The sequence below is a fragment of the Sorex araneus genome, chromosome 2, assembly GCF_027595985.1.
Source record: "Sorex araneus isolate mSorAra2 chromosome 2, mSorAra2.pri, whole genome shotgun sequence".
NCBI classification, from domain to species: Eukaryota; Metazoa; Chordata; class Mammalia; order Eulipotyphla; family Soricidae; genus Sorex; species Sorex araneus.
In genome coordinates, this window is record NC_073303.1 from 221,974,003 (window position 1) to 221,996,487 (window position 22,485).

At 37.9% G+C, this 22,485-nt stretch overlaps 2 protein-coding genes across 2 annotated transcripts; both read left to right on the forward strand.

Moving 5' to 3' along the window:
- Positions 1 to 9,982: 9,982 nt before the first annotated feature.
- On the forward strand, positions 9,983 to 10,918 carry LOC101550733 (olfactory receptor 6C76-like). Its single transcript, XM_004601855.2, has one exon. It carries the CDS (start codon positions 9,983 to 9,985, stop codon positions 10,916 to 10,918), a length of 936 nt encoding a protein of 311 aa, XP_004601912.2.
- A 9,921-nt stretch (positions 10,919 to 20,839) lies between these two features.
- LOC129402374 (olfactory receptor 6C75-like) lies at positions 20,840 to 21,775 on the forward strand. The gene has a single exon (XM_055128732.1). It carries the CDS (start codon positions 20,840 to 20,842, stop codon positions 21,773 to 21,775), a length of 936 nt encoding a protein of 311 aa, XP_054984707.1.
- Positions 21,776 to 22,485: the final 710 nt, after the last annotated feature.

The following is a 22,485-nucleotide window of genomic DNA, read 5'->3' on the forward strand; positions in this document are numbered from 1 at the left end:
CCTTGCATGTGACTAACCCTGGATTCAATAACTTGCTATAAGACAACATATAAGGCACCTGAATCTCACCAGTCGTGAGCCTGAGCACAGAGCCAGGAGTATGTCCTGAACAAAGTTGGTATAGCCACTCTCTCTCAATTAAAATGTAACAAAATACAGAACATTCATAAAATTTCACCAGTAAATGACTGGATAAAGAATCTGTAATATACCAACAGAATACTTTCATAATGTGTCATTAAAAATAAGAAATAGAGGACTAAGAGAGATAATTTAGTGGGTATCTCACTTGTCTTCCACACTGCAAATTTGGATTCAAGTCCAGGCATAATGTTTCATTTTTAAAACAAAATGTATACAAGCTGAGGTGATTAATTCATGTAAAATAATTAAGGAAGTAAAAGACAAAATAAGATTATTTGCTTTGTGAACAAAGCAAACCAGCAAGCAAAAATCTCTTAGACTCCATGAAAACGAAAGTAATTACTAGAAATTAAGAAAAGACGGGGTGGGGGAGCCGGTGGTAATGACTCTAAGAGTTGTTTTGGTGATAAGATGGAACTTTTATGGTGGAATTAGTTTGTATAGTTGTGTTAAGTTATGCTTACATCAGTATATAAACAAATAATAAATTGTTTACAGTGTGCTTCAGGGAGTGAATCCAAAATCTAATGAGTAGATAATGTATTCTTTTTTTCTAAGTAAAGGATAAAAGATCCATATAGTATAAATCCATGCATTTAAAAGAAAGCATTTCAGAATTAAAATATGTAGTTTTAAATAAAATTAAGGCCTCATTTAAAACAGCATTAAATGGTGCCGCCTGCACACCTTCTCCAGATGGAACCCTGGCGACACTGAGCAACTAACACGGCTCCAGGATTCGGGAGTGGGACAGATCCGAGCCGCGGGGGCCACTGGAGTGGGGCAGCGCCAGCCCAAAACTCTGAGTGGTCCCGTCCACCGGAAGTCACGCCCTCGACCCACCCTCGGCACCATCTTGATGCCACAATCCACAGAAGTGGCAGGCATTCTGGTGAGCAACGCGTCCCGGACAATGCTCCGGACCCGAATCGGGGCCAGCAACACTGGGGGGCCGGAGGGAGGAGGTGCCGCCTGCACACCTTCTCCAGATGGAACCCTGGTGACACTGAGCAACTAACACGGCTCCAGGATTCGGGAGTGGGACAGATCCGAGCCGCACGACCTTTCCTAAAACCTGAAAACATACAATCTTTGAATGGAAAACTAATTATCAAATGCCTCCTTATTAGGGTTATCTTGTTTGGGGATATAACTCCCACAACAATAGTGAGTTTTGTGTTGAAATATGGAACGTAATCAAGGTGAAGAGAAAATAAAGTGAGGTTCATCAGTTATACAGTTGGGGTGGGGGGCAGGGGGTATACCGGGGATTTTGGTGGTGGAATATGGGCACTGGTGAAGGGATGGTGTTTGAATACAGTATAACTGAGACATAAACCTGAAAACTCTGTAACTTTCCACTTGGTGATAAAATATTTTAAAAAATTAAAAAAATAAAAGATACAAAAAAACAGCATTAAATGGGTAAATTTATGAATTGTTCATATAGAGATATAACTCCCAATACAGTCCTTAAATTTTAGAAAGTAAAAGAACAACAAATTATTCTTGCTTATCAAGCCTTATGTATCCTTATTGATCCTCTGTTTAGTTCCTTGAAACATTATTTACAATGAGATATTGGAGAACTCTCATTTTCTTACTTACATGTGTTTTGGGATTCTGCTGTTAAGTATATGTATTTAATCATTCTATGAATCATTATGAATCATCATTTCATAAATATTGATATTTTTTCCCTTTTAACTATTTTAGACCTAATGCTTATTTTGTCCAATTTCATCATGTTCATCCCAGCTCTCGTGATTGGCTTCAAAAACAAAAATTTTCTGTACTTGAACTTTTTTATTTTTAGTTATTTTTATTTATTTTTAGTTAAAGTAGACCAACACATAACTGAAACACTTATTTTTGTCGATTTATTAATTAGTATCCATTTTGTCAATCTCTTATTATTAATTTTTTTATTTTTATATAGAGTATTACTGATATGAAATACTTTTGCCATTTTTCCACTTTTTAATGCATTTTCCGTCTTCTCCCCAGCTTATTTTATCATATCTACTTTTGTATTTAACTGCTTGCAGTTTGACATTTTGATCTTTTCCTGATTTTCATTTGTTTGCTTCATGGTTGCCTTTGACCCCGCATACATTATGTAGGCAGGCAGGCAGATAGGGAAGGTCCTCTCCCCAGGCACTGTACTACTGTAGCACTGTCGTCCCACCCTATTGTTCAACAATTTGCTCGAGTGGGCACCAGTAACATCTCCATTGTGAGACTTGTTGCTACTGTTTTTGGCATATCAAATACGCCACGGGTAGCTTGCCAGGCTCTTCTGTGTGGGCAAGAGACTCTCCGTAGCTTGCCGGGCTCTCCGAGAGGGATGGAGAAATTGAACCTGGGTCTGCCACATGCAGGGCAAACGCCCTACCCACTGTGCTATAGCTCCAGTCCTAAGCATAAGCCCTCATACATAAGACAATCTATTTTAAATTAATACCATATTGGTTCCAATAGTAAAATCAATTTCTCTACCTTGGGGCTGGAGCAATAGCACAGCAGGTAGGGCGTTTGCCTTGCATGCAGCCAACCCGGGTTCGATTCCCAGCATCCCATATGGTCCCCTGAATTACTACCTGAATTACTACCGCCAGTAGTGATTCCTGAGTGCAGAGCCAGGAATAACCCCTGTGCATCACCAGGTGTGACTTAAAAAGAAAAAATCAATTTCTCTACCCTTTACTTATCCATTTTATATTTTACAGGCATGCACATTGATGTAGTTTTGTGATTTATATGTACTTGTGTTTGGAATTTATGGGAAAAGTGGAAATGAAAACCATAATTACTCTAATAGCTGTTATTTATTTGCTTGTCAACTATGGTCATTACCAGGAAAAGTTTTATAACTAGTAAATGTTTGCTCTAGATACAAAAAGAATCATACTAACAATCTGGAGTTCAAAAGTTGGTTTTCTATCTCTAAGTCAAGGAACACATGGACACTGAAAAAAATAAGCTCAGGCATTTTCTCTGGGGTTTCTAAAAAGGTTTCCTGTCATCCAGTCTAATATCACTTCTAGCTCAAGTTGGGGCCAGCAGTAACATAAGACCTCACTCTATTTGTCATGTAATATGTTGAAGGAGACAGCAAAAATCACCAGGGTTTCGAAAGATCAATGAAACAAAGAGCTGGTTCTTCGAGAAAATAAACAAGATTGATAAACCGCTAGCAAGACTTACAAAGAAAGAAAGAGAAAGAACCCTAATAAATCGAATCAGAAATGAAAAGGGGGACATCATAACAGAAACCAGTGAGATTCAAAAGATCATTAGAGACTACTTCGAAAGTCTATATGCCACAAAACAGGAGAACCTAAAAGAAATGGATAGATTCCTCGATTCTTACAATCTCCCAAGACTGAACAAAGAAGACTTGGAATACCTGAATAGACCCATCAATGTTAAGGAAATTGAAGCTGTGATCAAAAACCTCCCCAAAAACAAAAGCCCAGGCCCAGATGGCTTCACTGGCGAATTCTTCCGAACATTTAAAGAAGACCTGCTGCCTGTTTTCCTCAAACTTTTCCAGGAAATTGAAAAAACAGGAAATCTCCCAAACAGTTTCTATGAAGCACACATCTCCCTAATACCAAAAGCAAACAAAGACATCACTAAGAAAGAAAATTACAGACCAATATTCCTGATGAACACCGATGCGAAGTTCCTCAACAAAATACTGGCAAATAGGATCCAACAACTCATCAAAAAGATTATACATCACGACCAAGTGGGATTCATCCCAGGGATGCAAGGATGGTTTAACATTCGGAAATCAATCAACATAATCCAGCATATCAACAAAAGTAAAGATAAAAACCATATGATCATATCAATAGATGCAGAGAAAGCATTTGACAAGATCCAACATCCTTTCATGATGAAAACCCTCGCCAAAATGGGGTTTGGAGGAACTTTCCTCAAGATAGTCGAAGCCATTTATCACAAGCCTACGGCAAGCATTATCCTCAACGGGGAAAAACTAAGGGCCTTTCCTCTGAGATCAGGCACAAGACAAGGATGCCCACTCTCACCACTCCTCTTCAATATAGTACTGGAAGTACTTGCGATAGCTATTAGACAAGAAAAAGAGATTAAGGGCATCCAGATAGGAAGGGAAGAAATCAAACTCTCACTATTTGCAGACGACATGATACTATATCTAGAGAAGCCTAAAACCTCTACTAAGAAACTCTTAGAAACAATAGACTTATACAGTAAAGTTGCAGGCTACAAAATCAATACCCAAAAATCCATGGCCTTCATATATGCAAACAATGAGGCAGAGGAAAGGGACATGAAAAAAGCAATCCCATTCACAATCGTGCCCCAGAAAATCAGGTACCTCGGAATCAGCTTAACCAAGGAAGTAAAAGACCTTTACAAAGAAAACTACATAACGCTACTCCATGAAATCAAAGAGGACATGAGGAAATGTAAACATATACCCTGCTCGTGGATAGGGAGAATCAATGTTGTCAAAATGGCAATACTCCCTAAAGCATTATACAGATTCAATGCGATCCCTATAAATATACCCATGACACTCTTCAAAGAAATGGATCAAGCAATCCTAAAATTCATATGGAATAACAAACGTCCAAGGATAGCTAAAACAATTCTTGGGAAAAAGATGATGGGAGGCATCACCATCCCCAACCTCAAACTTTACTACAAAGCAGTAACAATTAAAACAGCATGGTACTGGAACAAAGGCAGAGCCGTAGACCAATGGAACAGGGTGGAATATCCCTACACACAACCCCAAATGTATGACCATCTAATCTTTGATAAGGGAGCAAGAGATGTGAAGTGGAGCAAGGAAAGCCTCTTTAACAAATGGTGCTGGCACAACTGGACAACCACATGCAAAAAAATGGGTTTAGACCTTGACCTGACACCATGCACAAAAGTCAGATCAAAATGGATTAAAGACCTCAACATTAGACCACAAACCATAAGGTACATTGAAGACAAGGTCGGCGAAACCCTCCACGATATTGAAGATAAACGTATCTTCAAAGGTGACACGGAACTAAGCAATCTAGTAAAAACAGAGATCAACAAATGGGACTACATTAAACTAAAAAGCTTCTGCACCGCAAGAGATACATTGACCAGAATCCAAAGACTATCCACAGAATGGGAAAGGATATTTACACAATAACCATCAGATAAGGGGTTGATATCAAGGGTATATAAAGCACTGGTTGAACTCTACAAGAAGAAAACATCCAACCCCATCAAAAAATGGGGCAAAGAAATGAACAGAAACTTTACCAAGGAAGAAATACGAATGGCCAAAAGGCACATGAAAAAGTGCTCTGCATCACTAATCATCAGAGAGATGCAGATCAAAACAACCATGAGATACCACCTCACACCACAGAGACTAGCACACATCCAAAAGAACAAAAGCAACCGCTGTTGGAGAGGATGTGGGGAGAAAGGGACCCTTCTTCACTGCTGGTGGGAATGCCGACTGGTTCAGCCCTTCTGGAAAACAATTTGGACGATTCTCAAAAAATTAGATATTGAATTCCCATTTGACCCAGCAATACCACTGCTGGGAATATATCCCAGAGAGGCAAAAAAGTATAATCGAAACAACATCTACACATGTATGTTTATCGCAGCACTGTTTACAATAGCCAGAATCTGGAAAAAACCCGAATGCCCCAGAACGGATGACTGGTTGAGGAAACTTTGGTACATCTATACAATGGAATACTATGCAGCTGTTAGAAAAAAGGAGGTCAAGTATTTTGTAGTTAAGTGGATGGGCATGAAAAGTTTCATGCTGAGTGAAATGAGTCAGGAAGAGAGAGACAGACATAGAAAGATTGCACTCATCTATGGTATATAGAATAACAGAGTGGGAGACTATCACCCAAGAACTGTAGAAATAAGTACCAGGAGGTTGACTCCATGGCTTCGAGGCTGGCCTCACGTTCCGGGGAAAGGTCAACTCAGAGAAGCGATCACCAACTACATTGTAGTTGAAGGCCATGTGGGGGAAGGGAGTTGCGGGCTGAATGAGGGCTAGAGACTGAGCACAGCGGCCACTGAACACCTTTATTGCAAACCACAACAGCTAATTAGAGAGAGAGAACAGAAGGGAATGCCTTGCCACAGTGGCAGGGTGGGGTGGGGGGGAGATGGGATTGGGGAGGGTGGGAGGGACGCTGGGTTTACGGGTGGTGGAGAATGGGCACTGGTGAAGGGATGGGTTCCCGAACTTTGTATGAGGGAAGTATAAGCACAAAAGTGTATAAATCTGTAACTGTACCCTCACGGTGATTCTCTAATTAAAAATAAATAAAATTAAAAAAAAAATCACCAGGGTTTCAAATTTTCCACTTCATTTTTCTACCTTCATCCACAGTGTAGAAAGAAGTAGTGATAAAGAATTTTCAAAGGGCACCTCTTATTTTTGCATGAGGGAAGCAGCTACATGATAGTAACATGATAGTAACAGAGATAGTGAAAGCAGGGCTTCATGTTGCAAAGTCTAGGTGCTAACCATCGATAAACGATATGGGAAATTAAAAATATATTAGCAACTTTAAAATAAATAATATGATAAACTTTTAATAACAGTAACATGCTGAGAATATTGCATACCACCTGTGAGTGCATTCCATTTGCATACTAAACACAAAACTCTTAAAAATACCCATGTCATAACAACATCTTCAGATAACATTTGTACAGATTTTATTTCAGTGAGTTTAAATGAGATGCAAATAACAAACTTGAAAAAAAATTTTGTCACAATTTCAGGTAGATTTTTTTCAGAGAGCACTGAAACTTCTTGGTAGCCATTTTATCTTTGAAGGCTCATGGAAACTTAAATGTAAAGTTAAGTGCTACAAATCATCTGAACATTTGCAAAAGAGATATACAATAGATGATAGATGATAGATAGATAGATAGATAGATAGATAGATAGATAGATACATAGATACATAGATACATAGATACATAGATAGATACATAGATAGATACATAGATACATAGATACATAGATAGATACATAGATACATAGATGGATTAGATACTTTGGGGCGACTGGAGCAATAGCACAGCAGGTATAGAGTCTGCCTTGCACGTGGTCCACCCAGGTTCAATTCCTCTGTCCCTCTCAGAGAACCCAGCAAGCTACCGAGAGTATCCCGCCCGCATGGCAGAGCCTAGCAAGCTACCTATGGCGTATTCAATATGCCAAAATCAGTAACAAGTCTCGCAGTGAAGACGTTACTGGTTCCTGCTCAAGCTAATCGATGAACAAACGAATGACAGTGATATAGATACCATGATACAGATACTTTGGGGCAACACCCATTGATAATCAGAACTTACTCCTGGCTCTGTGCTCAGGAATCATTCCTGGCATGCTCAGAAGACCATATGGAGAGCGGGAGACTGAACCTGGATTAGCAGTGTGCAAAGAAAATGCCATACAATTTGTGCTATCTTTCTTGTCCCAGAATATATAGTTCGTTGATATATAGAGTTGGTTATATTTAAAAAATTATGTTTTATATTTATATTTATATATTTATATAAATATTTAATATATTTATATTTGTGTTTATGTTCTTATAATTATATTTATATAGAGAGAATATATATGCATATGCATATATATATATTCTTGTCCCAGAATATATAGTTGGTTGATCTGGGGCATTACATATGGTCACATAGCTGAGATACTTTGGGAAACAATATGAAGCCATCTCAAAAAAAATTAAAGAAGAACCTCCATATGACCAAGTATTTCTATTCCTTGGCACATATACCAAAAATACAAAAAAATGAATCTAAACAAGATATGTTTCTTTCTGTTTTTTTTTTCATTTTCTTATAATGATTATCCAGGAATTGGGAGAGGAAACAAAGTAAATATCATTTGAAAAACATCTGACTTAGGAGACAAGAAGTTTGTTTTTAAAATGTCACTGTCACTGTCATCCCGTTGCTCATCAATTTGTTCGAGTGGGCACCAGTAGCATCTCTCATTGTGAGACTTGTTACTGGTTTTGGCATATCAAATAGACCACGGGTAGCTTGCCAGGCTCTGCCATTTGGGTGCGATACTCTCGGTAGCTTGCCGGGCTTTCTGAGGGGGTCAGAGGAATCGAACACGGGTTGGCTGTGTGAAAGGCAAACGCCCTACCGCTGTGCTCAAAACACAATAAAATGTAGTCTATGACTTTAATAATGTAATTAGTTTCCTCAAAAATAATCTCAAATGTACTTATCCTAGAAAGATGTTTGGGAAAAATAAGCTATAATATTCACAGCCTTAAATATTCAGTAGCAAAAACCTTTTAAAAAATTAATTTGACTTCTAACTTAAGAAAAAAGAACTCATTCCTAGCTTTTTTTCCCACACTTTATCCTACCAAAATATCACTATTTGCAATATTTCTCTTATACCTTGGGGATGAACCAGCCACTCATAAAATCTCTTACAAATTTTCCCCAACTGACACAATCTCTAGAGAATAATTTCTCCTAGTCTCTTATGCTACAAAACAAAAACAAGCCCCTTAACTTTATAGCTATTGCATTCACAGAACTTTATTTATTCCTGCATCCTGTGTCCTCATTAAAAGTGAAAATTGAACTTTTATTTTTCTTCAATTCCTTGGTGCTTTATAAACAGTTCTATATCCGCCCATAAAAACTATTTAATGATGCTTGTTGTTGGTAGTAAGGCATAGAAGGAGTATATATGATAATGAACCCATTGAAAGAAGAAAATTCCCCTCAGGAACAAGTAGTTTACTCCCAAGATTTTCGTGCCATTTGGTTCAAGGACAGTCTGTGATTCTTTTTCATTACACGGCTGAACTATGTCTTTGACCTTGAAGTTCTAAAATTCTTAACCACAAAATCACTTCATTTAGAAAAGGGGCTTCACTATTTTTTTTTCCAATTCTCAAAAGAAGGAGCATGTTACAGTTCTGCTATAAATAGGCTTGTATATGTTAAGAGGTAACAAATCAAATAGTAGATACTGTATCATCTGAAAAAACATCTGAAAAATGGTATGTTTTTCTTTTCATCGACTTCTCTATGACCTGTGCTTTTCATTCCATTGTACTCCTCTGTTTTTTCTCTCTCATTTGTCTTCTCTTTGACCTCTTCTCCATTTTATTATTTTCTGGTTTCGAGAATCCTATTAGCAGAAACACTGATCTATTGAATTCTTTCAATTTTCCTATGTAAGCACAGCATGATACTGGAATAGATTATAAATGTGGAAAAAAAACAGAGAAATAACATAGAAGTAGGGGGAAAAATATTGAACTAATTTACAGAGACATTAAAAGAGCTTTGCTTATGAAAAAATACATTACTCCTATATCTTGTTTTTGTTACATTTAGACTCATTTATTTATTGAGATAGTAGTGACTATTTAGTCATAAAAAGTAAATAAAACAAGTAAACATAAGTAAAAAGTATGTATTTTAGACATTGCATACTAATAAAAGAAGAAAGAAAAAAATCAAATGCATATCCATTGTTAATGGCACAAGTGTATATATAACTGAACCATAATATAATGTGATTTATAAGATCAGATTTTTTAACTATATTTATATTGCATAATATAAAATATTTCTAGATGTGCATATACAAAATGACATTTACTAGTTTGGCTTTAATTAATAATTTCAGAAGTCCACTTCAATGTATAAAAGAGCAATCATAAAAATGTTACAATCACATATTATCACTATAAAATTTAAATAATTTTCTTCCATATTTTTCCCACAGCAGAAACAGATCAAGGCGGCAATGGAAAACCGCACAACAGTAACAGTGTTTATCTTAGTGGGATTGACAGAGGACCCCAAATGGAAGATTGTGCTATTTATCTTCCTGCTTATGACCTATTTGCTCAGTATCTCAGGTAATTTTATTATCATAATTCTCACATTGTTGGATTCTCAGCTCAAGACGCCTATGTATTTCTTTCTTCGAAATTTTTCCTTCTTAGAAATTTCTTACACAACTACCTGCATCCCCAAACTGCTTGCTACCATGGCCACCGGTGACAGAACAATCACCTATAACTGTTGTGCAGCTCAACTATTTTTTGCCTTCCTCCTGGGTGTGTCTGAATTTTTCCTCCTGTCTGCTATGTCCTATGACCGATACGTTGCCATCTGCAAGCCTCTGCACTATACAACCATCATGAATAGCAAAGTCTGTATCCGGTTGGTGCTAAGCTCTTGGACTGCTGGTTTCCTCATAATTTTTCCAGGACTCATTATAGGTTTAGGATTGGATTTCTGCGATTCCAATATCATTGATCACTTTTTCTGTGATGTTGCTCCTCTCCTACAAATCTCCTGCACAGATACAAGTCTTTTAGAGATGATGAGTTTCATCTTGGCTTTGGTGACTCTCCTGATTACTTTGGTGTTGGTCATTATATCTTACACATATATTGTTCTGACCATTTTAAAATTTCCTTCTGTCAATCAGAGAAAAAAGGCATTTTCTACGTGTTCTTCTCACATGATTGTCCTTTCTATCTCCTATGGAAGTTGTATCTTCATGTACATTAAAACTTCAGCCAAACAGAGAATATCCTTAATGAAGGGAGTGGCAGTACTCAATACCTCAGTTGCTCCACTTTTGAATCCTTTTATTTATACTCTGAGAAATCAACAGGTGAAGCAAGCGTTTAAGAACTTACTACAAAGAATTCGGTCTTTATCCATATAGATTACCTGTGCAGTTGGAAGGGAAATTACTTATTAAGGAAAATGAGAAATTAGTCTCTTATTTGTAATTTCCTATTGCTATTTTTTTTGTTATACTATGTGAGATACAGAGTATCTGATCTCTAACTTACACATCTTTAATTTTCTTCTCTCTTAACTATCATGGTCTCTGTGGTGCTATTTCTTTCTAAAATACCCCCATTTTAAGTATCAAAATTAATTATTTTCATTCTAAAGTTTGATCTCTCACTTTGATCTTTCTTCAAAGATCTAGTGGTAAAGGATTGTTTTAATCCACATTATGCATAAATTAAATTATACTGCTGATTATTTTTGTATATATGCCATATATTTTGTTCTTGTATTTGTTTTCTCTATTCCTAATGTTATACTGATTCCATTATGTGACTATTTGAGATCTTATTTTCACTTGCTTTTTAATACATACTATTTTTTATTCTGTGTTGTTTTTATTTCTGAGATATTTTAAAATATGAACATGGGTTTAGATGCTGATAGAAAAAGCTCAATCATGATGATGCAATAAACATTATATAGTATTTGGTTGCATAGATAATACAGTTAACAATGTATTTTCCTTGTGTGTAGCCTAACTAGGTCAGATCTGTCACCTCACATAGGGTCCCTACCAGTCACTGGGCCCTGCCAGGAGAGAGCACTGCACACAGACCCAGATCTGAGCATTGAACATCATAGAATGTAGCCCCCCCATACAAAAAGTTACATGCCATTTATGTAATATATTTTTGTACACAAATAAAATTTGAATCCTGTGTGCACTGAATCTAAGTAAGTTTGACCAAGAACAAAATGCATCCTTGAAGAGATTACATTTGATAATTTTTTGAGCTTTTTTTTTACTTGCTTACTTGTATTTAAACTGTAAAATTATAATATCTATTCTCTTCTGTGCCAGTTAAAGCTACTTTTGAAAGTATAGAATGACTATTGGATAAAAGTAGTAGTACCAATTATTAAGTCACTTCTATTATTATATAGTGATCATATCTTATTAGGAAATCAACATACTTCATGAGTCTTTTTTTATAAGCTAGCAAATTAATTATCTTGTTCAAGATTTTTTTGGTTTGGGGGCCACATTCACCCATGCTCCAAATTACTCCTGGATCTATGATCAGGGTCTAAATCTGGCAGAACTCAGGGGACTATAGTGGTACCAGGATCTAAGGATCAAACCTGGGTTGGCTGTTAACAATGCAATCACCATGTCTCTCTGGTGTCTCGATAATTTTTATTGAGTCATCATAGTTTACATAGTACTGAAGTCATGGTTTAAAAGTCACAGTGCTGTTTTCTACACCAACTTATCCACCAGTATTTCAAAATCCCTAAACCATTGTACCATGATTACTATCCCTCTCACTCTCTTAGCCTCAATCCGAAGGTCTACTGATTAAGTCTCTGGTTTGTTTCCATTGAGGTTTGTCTAATCTCAGTTCTTTACATTCTATTTGTCAAACTCTTCCTAAAAAGTAATCACAGGGGCCGATAGCTAAGACGATACTCTACTAGGTATCACTGTATCACTGTCATCCCATTGATCATCAATTTGCTCTAGTGGCCCAGTAACATCTCAAGTCATCCTAGCCCTGAGATTTTAGCAGCATCTCTCTACTCATCCTTCCCAATAGTGCTACATTAGAGGCTCTTCAGAGTCAGGGGAATGAGACCCATCATTGTTACTGTATTTGGCATATGAATATATCCTGGGGAGCTTGCCAGGCTCTCCCCCGTGCCGGCAGTAAACTCTGGGTAGCTTGCCAGGTATCTTACTCTACTAGGTAGATGGCACCAAATCAAACCCCAGTAGCTTATGACACTTCCCATCTTTGCCCTTGATCCCAGGCCCTCCCAAATTCCTCTTGCAGTAGTCTGGAGGCCCCTGAGTTCTGTAAAATGTTGCTGGCTGTCTCTGCACAGAAGACAGCTCAGACCTGTCCATTGAATTATCTAGTCCTAGAGCCCCTGAACTCTGCTGGGGAGCATTGCACAACCCTCACTTTCTCCCACTCTCCAGGAAAGGAGTCAATAGCAACAACAAAATTAAATCCATTAATTTAGTTGACTAAGTACTAAGAGGATGATCAGAAGTTATTCAACATTTACTTTTATAAAAGTACTCTCATAGGCCAGGAAGATAACTCAGAAGGGTAGAGGATGTTTTTCACGTGGAAAATAAAGTTAGTTTCCAAGCACTACAGGGTAGAACTGTTTTATTGAGGTATGTCAGGTATGTCATGCTCTATGACAGGTCTGGCCCCAATAATAAAGTTAAATAGATGAGCTTGTGTATCCCAAAACAATTTAAAAATAGATATTTTATATGAATTAGTTTATTCAATAAACCAGGAGCACAAAAGCAATATGCTAAGAGCATTATTCTATATTTTTTAAAAAGGAAATTAAAGATTTATTCTTTAATCAGACATGTGGAGTTCAAACCAATACCAACTGAAGCAGAGGATCTTCAATAGCATTTTTATATGACTCAGTAAGTCATATAAAAATAAATATTAGTGTTATAGTGTCCTTGAAGTGCTTTGGGTTTTAACATTTTTCCCACACCATTGATGTAAGAAAAATAAATTGAAGTAATAACAATTAGAAAAGAAAAATTGAAACTGTGAATACTTACAGATGACATGATAATATACATAGAATCCCTAAAAATTACTCTTAAAAAAACCTTTGAAGGAATAAGGCAATACAATAAGGAAGCAGTCTACAACACATTAAAAATCATCACTAGATGACCTGCTACATTTCTGTATGCAAGTAGTGCACTAGAAGGAAAAGAATGGAAAAGATAACCCTATTTATTTTTTCTTTCTTTATTTATTTTTTTTGCTTTTTGTGTCATAAACCAGCGATACTCAGGAGTTACTCCTGGCTTTACACTCAGGAATTACTCCTGGCGGTGCTTGGGGGACCATATGGGATGCCGGGGATCAAACCCGGGTTGGCCGCGTGCAAGGCAAACGCCCTACCCGCTATGCTATCACTCCGGCCCAGATAACCCTATTCAAAAGTGTCCCAAAACATCAAACACCTAGGTATCAACTTAGCAAATTTTGTGAAATGTTTATGTAGTTTGAAATATAATTCAGTAAGAAAGAAATAGAACAGGACAACAAGAAATGAAAAAATATTTCAGGTTTACAGATGAGATAAAATCGTTAAAATGATGCTGTATTGCAAGTGTTATTCATAGTTTATACAAATAATGATGTCATTCTTCAAAGAAATAGAATTAACTCTACCAAAATTTCTGTGGAATCATAAAATTCCCAAAATGACCAAAACACTTAGAAATAAATAAGTATTATAGTTTCTGGCTTTAAATGACACTATAAAACTATAGTAATCAAAACTGCATGGTATTGGAATCAAGAGAGACTCACAGACCAATGAAACATCTACCAAGATCTAAATACATCTACCAAGATCCAATCTTTAAGTTAGAAGCATACTGATTGTTCTCAAATTTGAGTCCTGTGTCCATATACAAAACACTGAAAAACTCAGACTGAACAAGAAGATAAAGTGCATGGTGATTTACTCAAAAAGTTTTCAAGTTGAATGATAACACTCTGTCAACACCATGGTGATCTTGGCAAGATGAATATCTATTCTTCTCTAAATGGATAGCACAGTCCCCAAAATTTAATTATTTTTATCTATAAAGGAAAAATGTTATAAGTTATTTTACTCATTATTTGCAGGATTTTTACAAGTATGTTAAAATTTTTCATTACTATAATTTACATATTTATATGTTTAACATTTTATAAATACTACCACACTAACACTTGATCCCATGAACTTAAGTTAAAAAGTGCCATTCCCAAGAGATCACAAATTTGTACTATGGACAAATTTTCCCCATATACTATATAATTGAACAATTATAGATTTTTAAAAAACACTTTTAATAAGGTCTCTGGAGAGTTTAGTACAGATCTCTATAATATGTTTTTTTCCTCCAAACACTCTAGTTCAAAATCCCATTTATATGGGTAACGATTTAAAAGCAGGCCAAGAAAATACTATTGTAATTGACAGAAACAGTGGCAGTATAAGGTAGCTAACCTTGTCATAGTATACCTTGCATCTTAGTGGGGCTGGAGCGATAGCACAGTGAATAGGGCGTTTGCCTTGCACATGGCCGACCTGGGTTTGATTCCCAGCATCCCATATGGTCCTCTGAGCACCACGAAGAGTGATTTCTGAGTGCAGAGCCAGGAGTAACCCCTGTGCATCGCCAGGTGTGACGCAGAAAGAAAAAAAAAACTTGCATCTTACTGTTGGGGTCTTCTCCTGGGCTCTATTCAGCATGTTCCCTTGTCCAGCAAAGGGCTGCCCCTCAGAGTCCTGAGGACAGGACTTATCTTTCCTGCAGCTAAGGGAAGGGGTCTGAGAGAAAAGAGCAAACCCATGCCACCACCTCCACAACAACCGAGAAATGAGCACATGAGCACGATGGGGGTCCAGTCAAGAGGTTCCAATTTATTGAGCAAACAACAAAGTTTATATAGCACAGTTGCACTATCGTCCCGTTGTTCATCGATTTGCTTGAGTGGGCACCAGTAATGTCTCCATTGTGAGACTTGTTGTTACTGTTTTTGGCGTATCAAATAAGCCACAGGTAGCTTGCCAGGCTCTGCCCTGCAGGAGGGATACTCTCGGTAACTTGCCAGGCTCCCGGAGAGGGATGGAGGAATCGAACCCCGTTGGCCATGTGCAAGGCAAAAGCCCTACCCACTAGTCATGTAATTACGGTCACTGTCACTGTCATCCCATTGCTCATCGATTCGCTCTAGCGGGCACCAGTAACGTCTCTCATTGAGAGACTTATTGTTACTGTTTTTGGCATATCCAACACATCACAGGTAGCTTGCCAGGCTCTGCCGTGGGGCTCCATACTCTCAATAGCTTGCCCGGCTCTCCAAGAGGGGCGGAGGAATCGAATACGGGTTGGCCGCGTGAAAGGCGAAAGCCCAACCGCTGTGCTGTCGCTCCAGCCCGTAGTTACAGTGGTTAGAACAAACATGTGTTTCATTTCAGTCTATAGATAGGGTTACATTATTTCATTATAATTCTAGAGATAGGCTTATATTCTTCCTTTGATCATAATGGATAGGCTATCACCCGCATATCTGCCAGACACATCCTGTCCTCGGGTCCTGTACCATGGCAGCATTGACCTGTGGTCGTAAATATACATTGTAACAGGTTCTGAATGCTGTGGGAACATCCACCCAGGCCAGCCCAAGGACTAGTATGGCACTTCAATGCGACCAAAAGGGGCTTTTCTCCCAACATCTTACAGATTTTTCAGTTTTGTGTTAACACCATATTGGTTTAAGTCTCTAGACAGTCTTCCCTTACACATGTGGTTCTGGAGGTAAATTCTTTGTAGAAAATATAAGTGAAATCAATCTAATTTTCTTTCAATGTCACAAACAAAAAGTATTTCCTGGGACTGAAGAGACAGTGCAGTCGATAAAAATTATGCCTTGCAAAAGGCCAGCCCTGATTCTATTCCCACCACCACCTGTAGTTATCTTCTGAGTATCACCAGGAGTGATGCCTGAGCACAGAGCCAAGAGTAAAACCTGAGCACTTCAGGCTGTCATTGACAGTTCATCCCATTGCTCATCAATTTGCTCTAGTGGGCACCAGTAACATCTCCATTGTGAGACTTGTTTGTTACTGTTTTTTGGCCTGTTGAATATGCCACAAATAGCTTGCCAGGCTCTGCCATAGGGGCGAAATACTCTCAGTAGCTTGCCGGGCTCTCCGAGAGGGGCGGAGGAATCGAACCCGGGTTGACTGCATGCAAGGCGAATGCCCTGCCGCTGTGCTATCATGACAGTGAGTCTGTCACTTCAGGCTATGATCCCCAAAAGAAATTGGAAAAAAAAATTACCAGTCAACCGTTCTTGTCTACTACTATTACTTGTCATAATGCAGGTAGGATGGCAATGATTTGGAACCAAGAATAGGAGTAATTACAGGATGAATGCCAAATGTAAACAGAACACACATCCCTGTAGTATGGAGATCCTGGCAGCTTAGAACCATAGAGACTTCAAGAATCTCAGCAAACTGACTTGTATATTTAAATAAATCACTTACTAATTTTACATGAAGGAAAACTTTTAATAGCTGTCCTTTTCTTACTCTACCAATCTGTATTATTATCACTGTCATCCCGTTGCTCATCAATTTGTTCGAGGGGGCACCAATAATGTCTCTCATTGTGAGACTTATTGTTACTGTTTTTGGCACATCCAACACGCCATGAGCCTGTGTGGATGTGATACTCTCGATAGCTTGCGGGGCTCTCCAAGAGGGGCCAAGGAATCGAACACGGGTCGGCCGCGTGAAAGGCGAATGCCCTACCGCTTTGCTATCGCTCCAGCCCTTGTATTATTATCAAGAGATAAAAATGTCTGAACTTTAGTTCTTTATCTGTCACTATCGCATAGATTCTACCTAAGTGACAGAGAACTTTGAATAACTCATTAACGAAGAAAGAGAAAGACCTTTGCATTCTTATCAATCCGTTTCCCATGAATCTGGTGGGAAAGAAGGTTAGTTACTAAATTTGGTTTTTAACCATATCTGTAACTGATGTTTAACCTAGGTTTTGCTAATACCCAGCTTTTACCAAGAGCAGATGCTTGAATCTTACTCAACAGAAGACAGTATTTTTATATGTGGGGTCAGGAAAACAATCTGCCAAGACGATTTGTTCTAAACTGCTCCTCATATGACAGAGCAAAGAACAGCATATATTAATACTAACCCACACCTATATAGATGCTAAATATTTGCATATATGTCTACCTGTGTTCACATTTAATAAAGAGTTCGCTTAATGTATTAATTTTTAGCCTATTACCAGGCAGATCATTCTAGGGTTGCTTTTTCTTTATAGGTTTTTCTTTTTTTCTTTTTTCTTTTTAATGTATTTTTTCTCTAACATTCAAACTGTAGAGCAAGAAAAACCCCGCATTGCAAATCGCCCTGAAGTGAAACCTCACAAGGGGGAGTGACTGGACAGAGTCACTAGCAAAACAGGGCGCCGGCATCTTGGGGCTGGTCTTGAGCCTCTCGAGACCCCCTGGTTTACATATGTCTTAAGCAAGTCATTCTAACCACAACATGGAGCCTTGAAGGGCCTTGCACTGGTTCCAAAGCAAAGAGGAAAAGGTGATGTGCCAATCGTGTTAAACTCCAGTGTGATTCGACCTCCTGTAATCCCAGACTCTATAAGAATGCGTATATTTGGCAATCAAGTTGAGCTGTGATCACTGAATCAGCTCCTGGAGGTTGTTTCTCCAAACCCACCCTCCTTCAGCCCAGGAACAAGTTCCTGTCCCGACAGTGAACAGCGTGTCTGGGTGTTTTGGGGATAACAGTTCCCCAACATGAAACACTATCTCCACTCTGCCTGTGATTTAATGATTCATTTTCACTATGTGTGGTGACAAACATGTATACAACAAAAAGTAACTTTATTGGGTTGGAGGGATACTATAGTGGATTGGGTGCTTTCTTTTGACACAGAGTGATTCCTGAGTGCGGAGTGAGGAGGCAACCCCTGAACAGTCAGTTGTGGCTCCCAAACAAATATTCAAAAAAAAGAAGTAACTTTATTAACTTGATTTTTTGAGCTACATCTATTATGTAGCTAATAACAATGCCTACTTGAGCTAGAACTTTGTTCAAAATTGAATGGGCTGCAGTGATAGTATAGTGGGTAGAGCATTGGTCTTGTATAAAGTAGATCCATATTGAATCCTTGGCATTCCATATGGTTTCCTGAGCACTACCTTGAGTAAATCCTGAGTGCAAAGTCAGAGTAAATCCAAAACACACACACACACACGCGCGCGCGCGCGCACACACACACACACACACACACACACGCGCGTTGAATGAGTCAGTTGAATAAAATTGAATGTGTAATTTTATCGCATGTAATATATACAAATTACACATGTATTAACTTAGACATCCTGTATCCTCAACACATTGGTAACTAGAAATAGGAGTAGTTAAGTTCTTTGATTCCTCTGTGTATTATAATTATCTCTACATAGCATTATGAAAATCTTTAATGAATGTTTGTTATTGATAATGAAGCCATGAACTTTTTTTCCTCAGGAGAATATGTGTGTTTTTCATTCTGAAGATTTCATGCCATTTAGTTAAATGGTTGCTTATAAAATTCTTTACCACACATTCATCTTCATTTAGATTGACTAGGAGATTTACTTAAATTATTTTAAGGAGTCATTGTTAACACAAAGTGTCAAACACATGGCCGGAAGCTTGTCATTAAAGTGTATGACAGTTTTTCTTTTAATTCTCATAGGAAGAAGTAAATTACACTTTTTGATTTACATATTACTTAAGAAGCAACAAACCACGTAGAAGACATTGTCCCATCTGAAAAAAAATCCCATTTCAATGGTATGTTTTTCTCTTCATCAACTTTTCTTATGTTAACATCTCTTAATCTGTCTTTTATATTACTTTTATTCTGTCCTTTATTGTCAATGTATCTTTGACCCCTTATTAGCTTCTCTTTGCATTTCACTTTATTTTTTTCAATTTCTCAGAATCATAAACAGAAAAATCATCAAATCTATTTTGTTCTATTTACCAAGTGTACATAGTGTACTATGATTCAGGTAACTCTATATTAATGTAGGAGATTATAAATGAGGAAAAAAATAACAGCAGATAACAAAAGAGGGAAAGAACTGACTTTATACTCTCTAATATACTTGGTTTTAAAAAGAAGAGAGATGAGACAGTTTTTATAAGCTGAGTAAATGTGATGTCAGAAAAGACCAAAACGTAAGAGCTATAGTAATAATACAATAACTTATGTCCAATATTTGTTAAACTTAAAGTTGTATTTCCATTTTAATCATTATAAAAATTTATATCGGGGCCAGAGCGATAGCACAGCGGGTAGGGCGTTTGCCTTGCACGCGGCCGACCCGGGTTCAATCCCTGGCATCCCATATGGTCCCCCAAGCACCGCCAGGAGTAATTCCTGAGTGCAAAGCCAGGAGTAACCCCTCAGCATTGCTGGGTGTGACCCAAAAAGCAAAAAACAAAAATTATATCATATTGCTGCCCTACATTCATTCAGCTCTTTAAGACAATGGCATTCATGTGGCTATCAATTAGAATTAAGTGGAAGTGGGGCTGGAGAGATAGCACATCGGGTAGGGGATCTGCCTTGCACACAGCCAACCCAGGTTAGATTCACAGCATCCCATACGGTCCCGTGAACACCTCCAGGGGGTAATTCCTGAGTGCAGAGCCAGGATTGACCCCTGTGCATTGCCAGATGTGACCCAAAAAAGCAAAAAAAAAAAAAAAAAAAGAATAAGTAGAAGCAATATGACCTTTGGCACTTATATACTGAGAAGATAAAAAATAAAATTATTCATTAATGGTATATTTATATGCCAAAAACTGTAAAAACAATGTGTTCTTCGTGTTCCTGGAGCCAGCAGATGCCGTTGGACTATACTAGCATGGGACAGGGGCAAAGAAGAGATGTTGCTGGTACCCGCTCAAGCAAATCGATGAACAATGGGATGACAGTGATACAGTGATTAATGGCATTGCCTTATATGTAAATCAGAATATATATTATAGGAAGCTTTCATATTTGCAAATTAATTCACAAAGTAATGTATTTACAATGATTTGTCTTTCATTATTTCAGGGATACAATTATTATGTAAAATAATTGAGATATGACTTCAGATATTTACCAATAGAACTTTTACATAATTTTTCTCTCCATGATTCTTTAACCAGAATGGTAGCAGATCTGGTGGCAGCAATGGAAAACCACACAACGGTAACAGTGTTTATCTTAATGGGATTGACAGAGGACCCCAAATGGAAGATTGTGCTATTTATATTCCTTCTGATCACCTATCTGCTCAGTGTCACGGGTAATTTAATTATCATAACTCTCACATTGTTGGATTCTCAGCTCAAGACGCCTATGTATTTCTTTCTTCGAAATTTTTCCTTCTTAGAAATTTCTTACACAACTACTTGCATCCCCAAACTGCTTGCTACCATGGCCACTGGTGACAGAACAATCACCTATAGCTGTTGTTTAACTCAGTTATTTTTTGCCTTCCTCCTGGGTGCGTCTGAATTTTTCCTCCTGTCTGCTATGTCCTATGACCGATACGTTGCCATCTGCAAGCCTCTGCACTATACAACCATCATGAATAGCAAAGTCTGTATCCGGTTGGTGCTAAGTTCTTGGACTGCTAGTTTCCTCATAATTTTTCCAGGGCTCATTATAGGTTTAGGATTGGATTTCTGCGATTCCAATATCATTGATCACTTCTACTGTGATATTGCTCCTGTCCTACAACTCTCCTGCACAGATACAAGTCTTTTAGAGATGTTGAGTTTCATCTTGGCTTTGGTGACTCTCCTGATTACTTTGGTGTTGGTCAGTGTGTCATACACGTATATTGCTCTGACCATTTTAAAATTTCCTTCTGTCAGTCAGAGAAAAAAGGCATTTTCTACTTGTTCTTCTCACATGATTGTCCTTTCTATCTCCTATGGAAGTTGTATCTTTATGTACATTAAAACCTCAGCCAAAGATAGAATAACCTTAATGAAGGGAGTGTCAGTACTCAATACCTCAGTTGCTCCACTTTTGAATCCTTTTATTTACACTCTAAGGAATCAACAGGTGAAGCAAGCGTTTAAGAATGTACTGCAAAGATTTCTGTCTTTGTCCAAATAGACTAGCAGTGCAGTATGGAAGGGAAATCAGTTATTAAGGACAATTGCAGATAAGCTTTTTCTATTATAAAATCGTACCAAATTTTCCTTGTACCATGAGAGATATAGTATATATGATATATATTATACACCCTTTCTTTTCCTTTCATTTCTCTGAATGTCACAGTGTCTATATTTGCTCCCTTTCTCTAAAATAACACCTTTCAATAAAAATTTAAAACTGATTTTGATTCCTAATTTTGTACTTGGAGCGATAGCACAGCAGGTAGAACATTTGCCTTGCATGTGGCCGACCCGGGTTCGAATCCTCCATTCCTCTAGGAGAGCCCAGCAAGCTACCAAGAGTATCCGGCCCATATGGCAGAGCCTGGCAAGCTATCCGTGGCGTATTCAATATGCCAAAAACAATAACAACAAATCTCAGAATAGAGACATTACTGGTGACTGCTCGAGCAAATCGATGAACAATGGGACAACAGCAGAGCAGTGCAAATTTTGTACTTGGGTGAGAGCGATTGTACAGTGGGTAGAATGCTTGCCTTGCATGTGGTGAATCCCCATTCAATCTCCTAATCCTTATGGTCTCTTGACCCTGCCCGGACTGACCCCTAAGTGCGGAGTCAAGCGTAAACCCTGAGTACCACTGGGTGTGTCCCCTAAGTCAAAATATTAATAATAAAATAACATTACGTCACCTCTTTCACTCTTCTT

Excerpts from the sequence above, each read along its gene's own strand:
- LOC101550733 (XM_004601855.2), top strand. The coding sequence starts at position 9,983 with ATGGAAAACCGCACAACAGTAACAGTGTTTATCTTAGTGGGATTGACA.
- LOC129402374 (XM_055128732.1), top strand. The coding sequence starts at position 20,840 with ATGGAAAACCACACAACGGTAACAGTGTTTATCTTAATGGGATTGACA.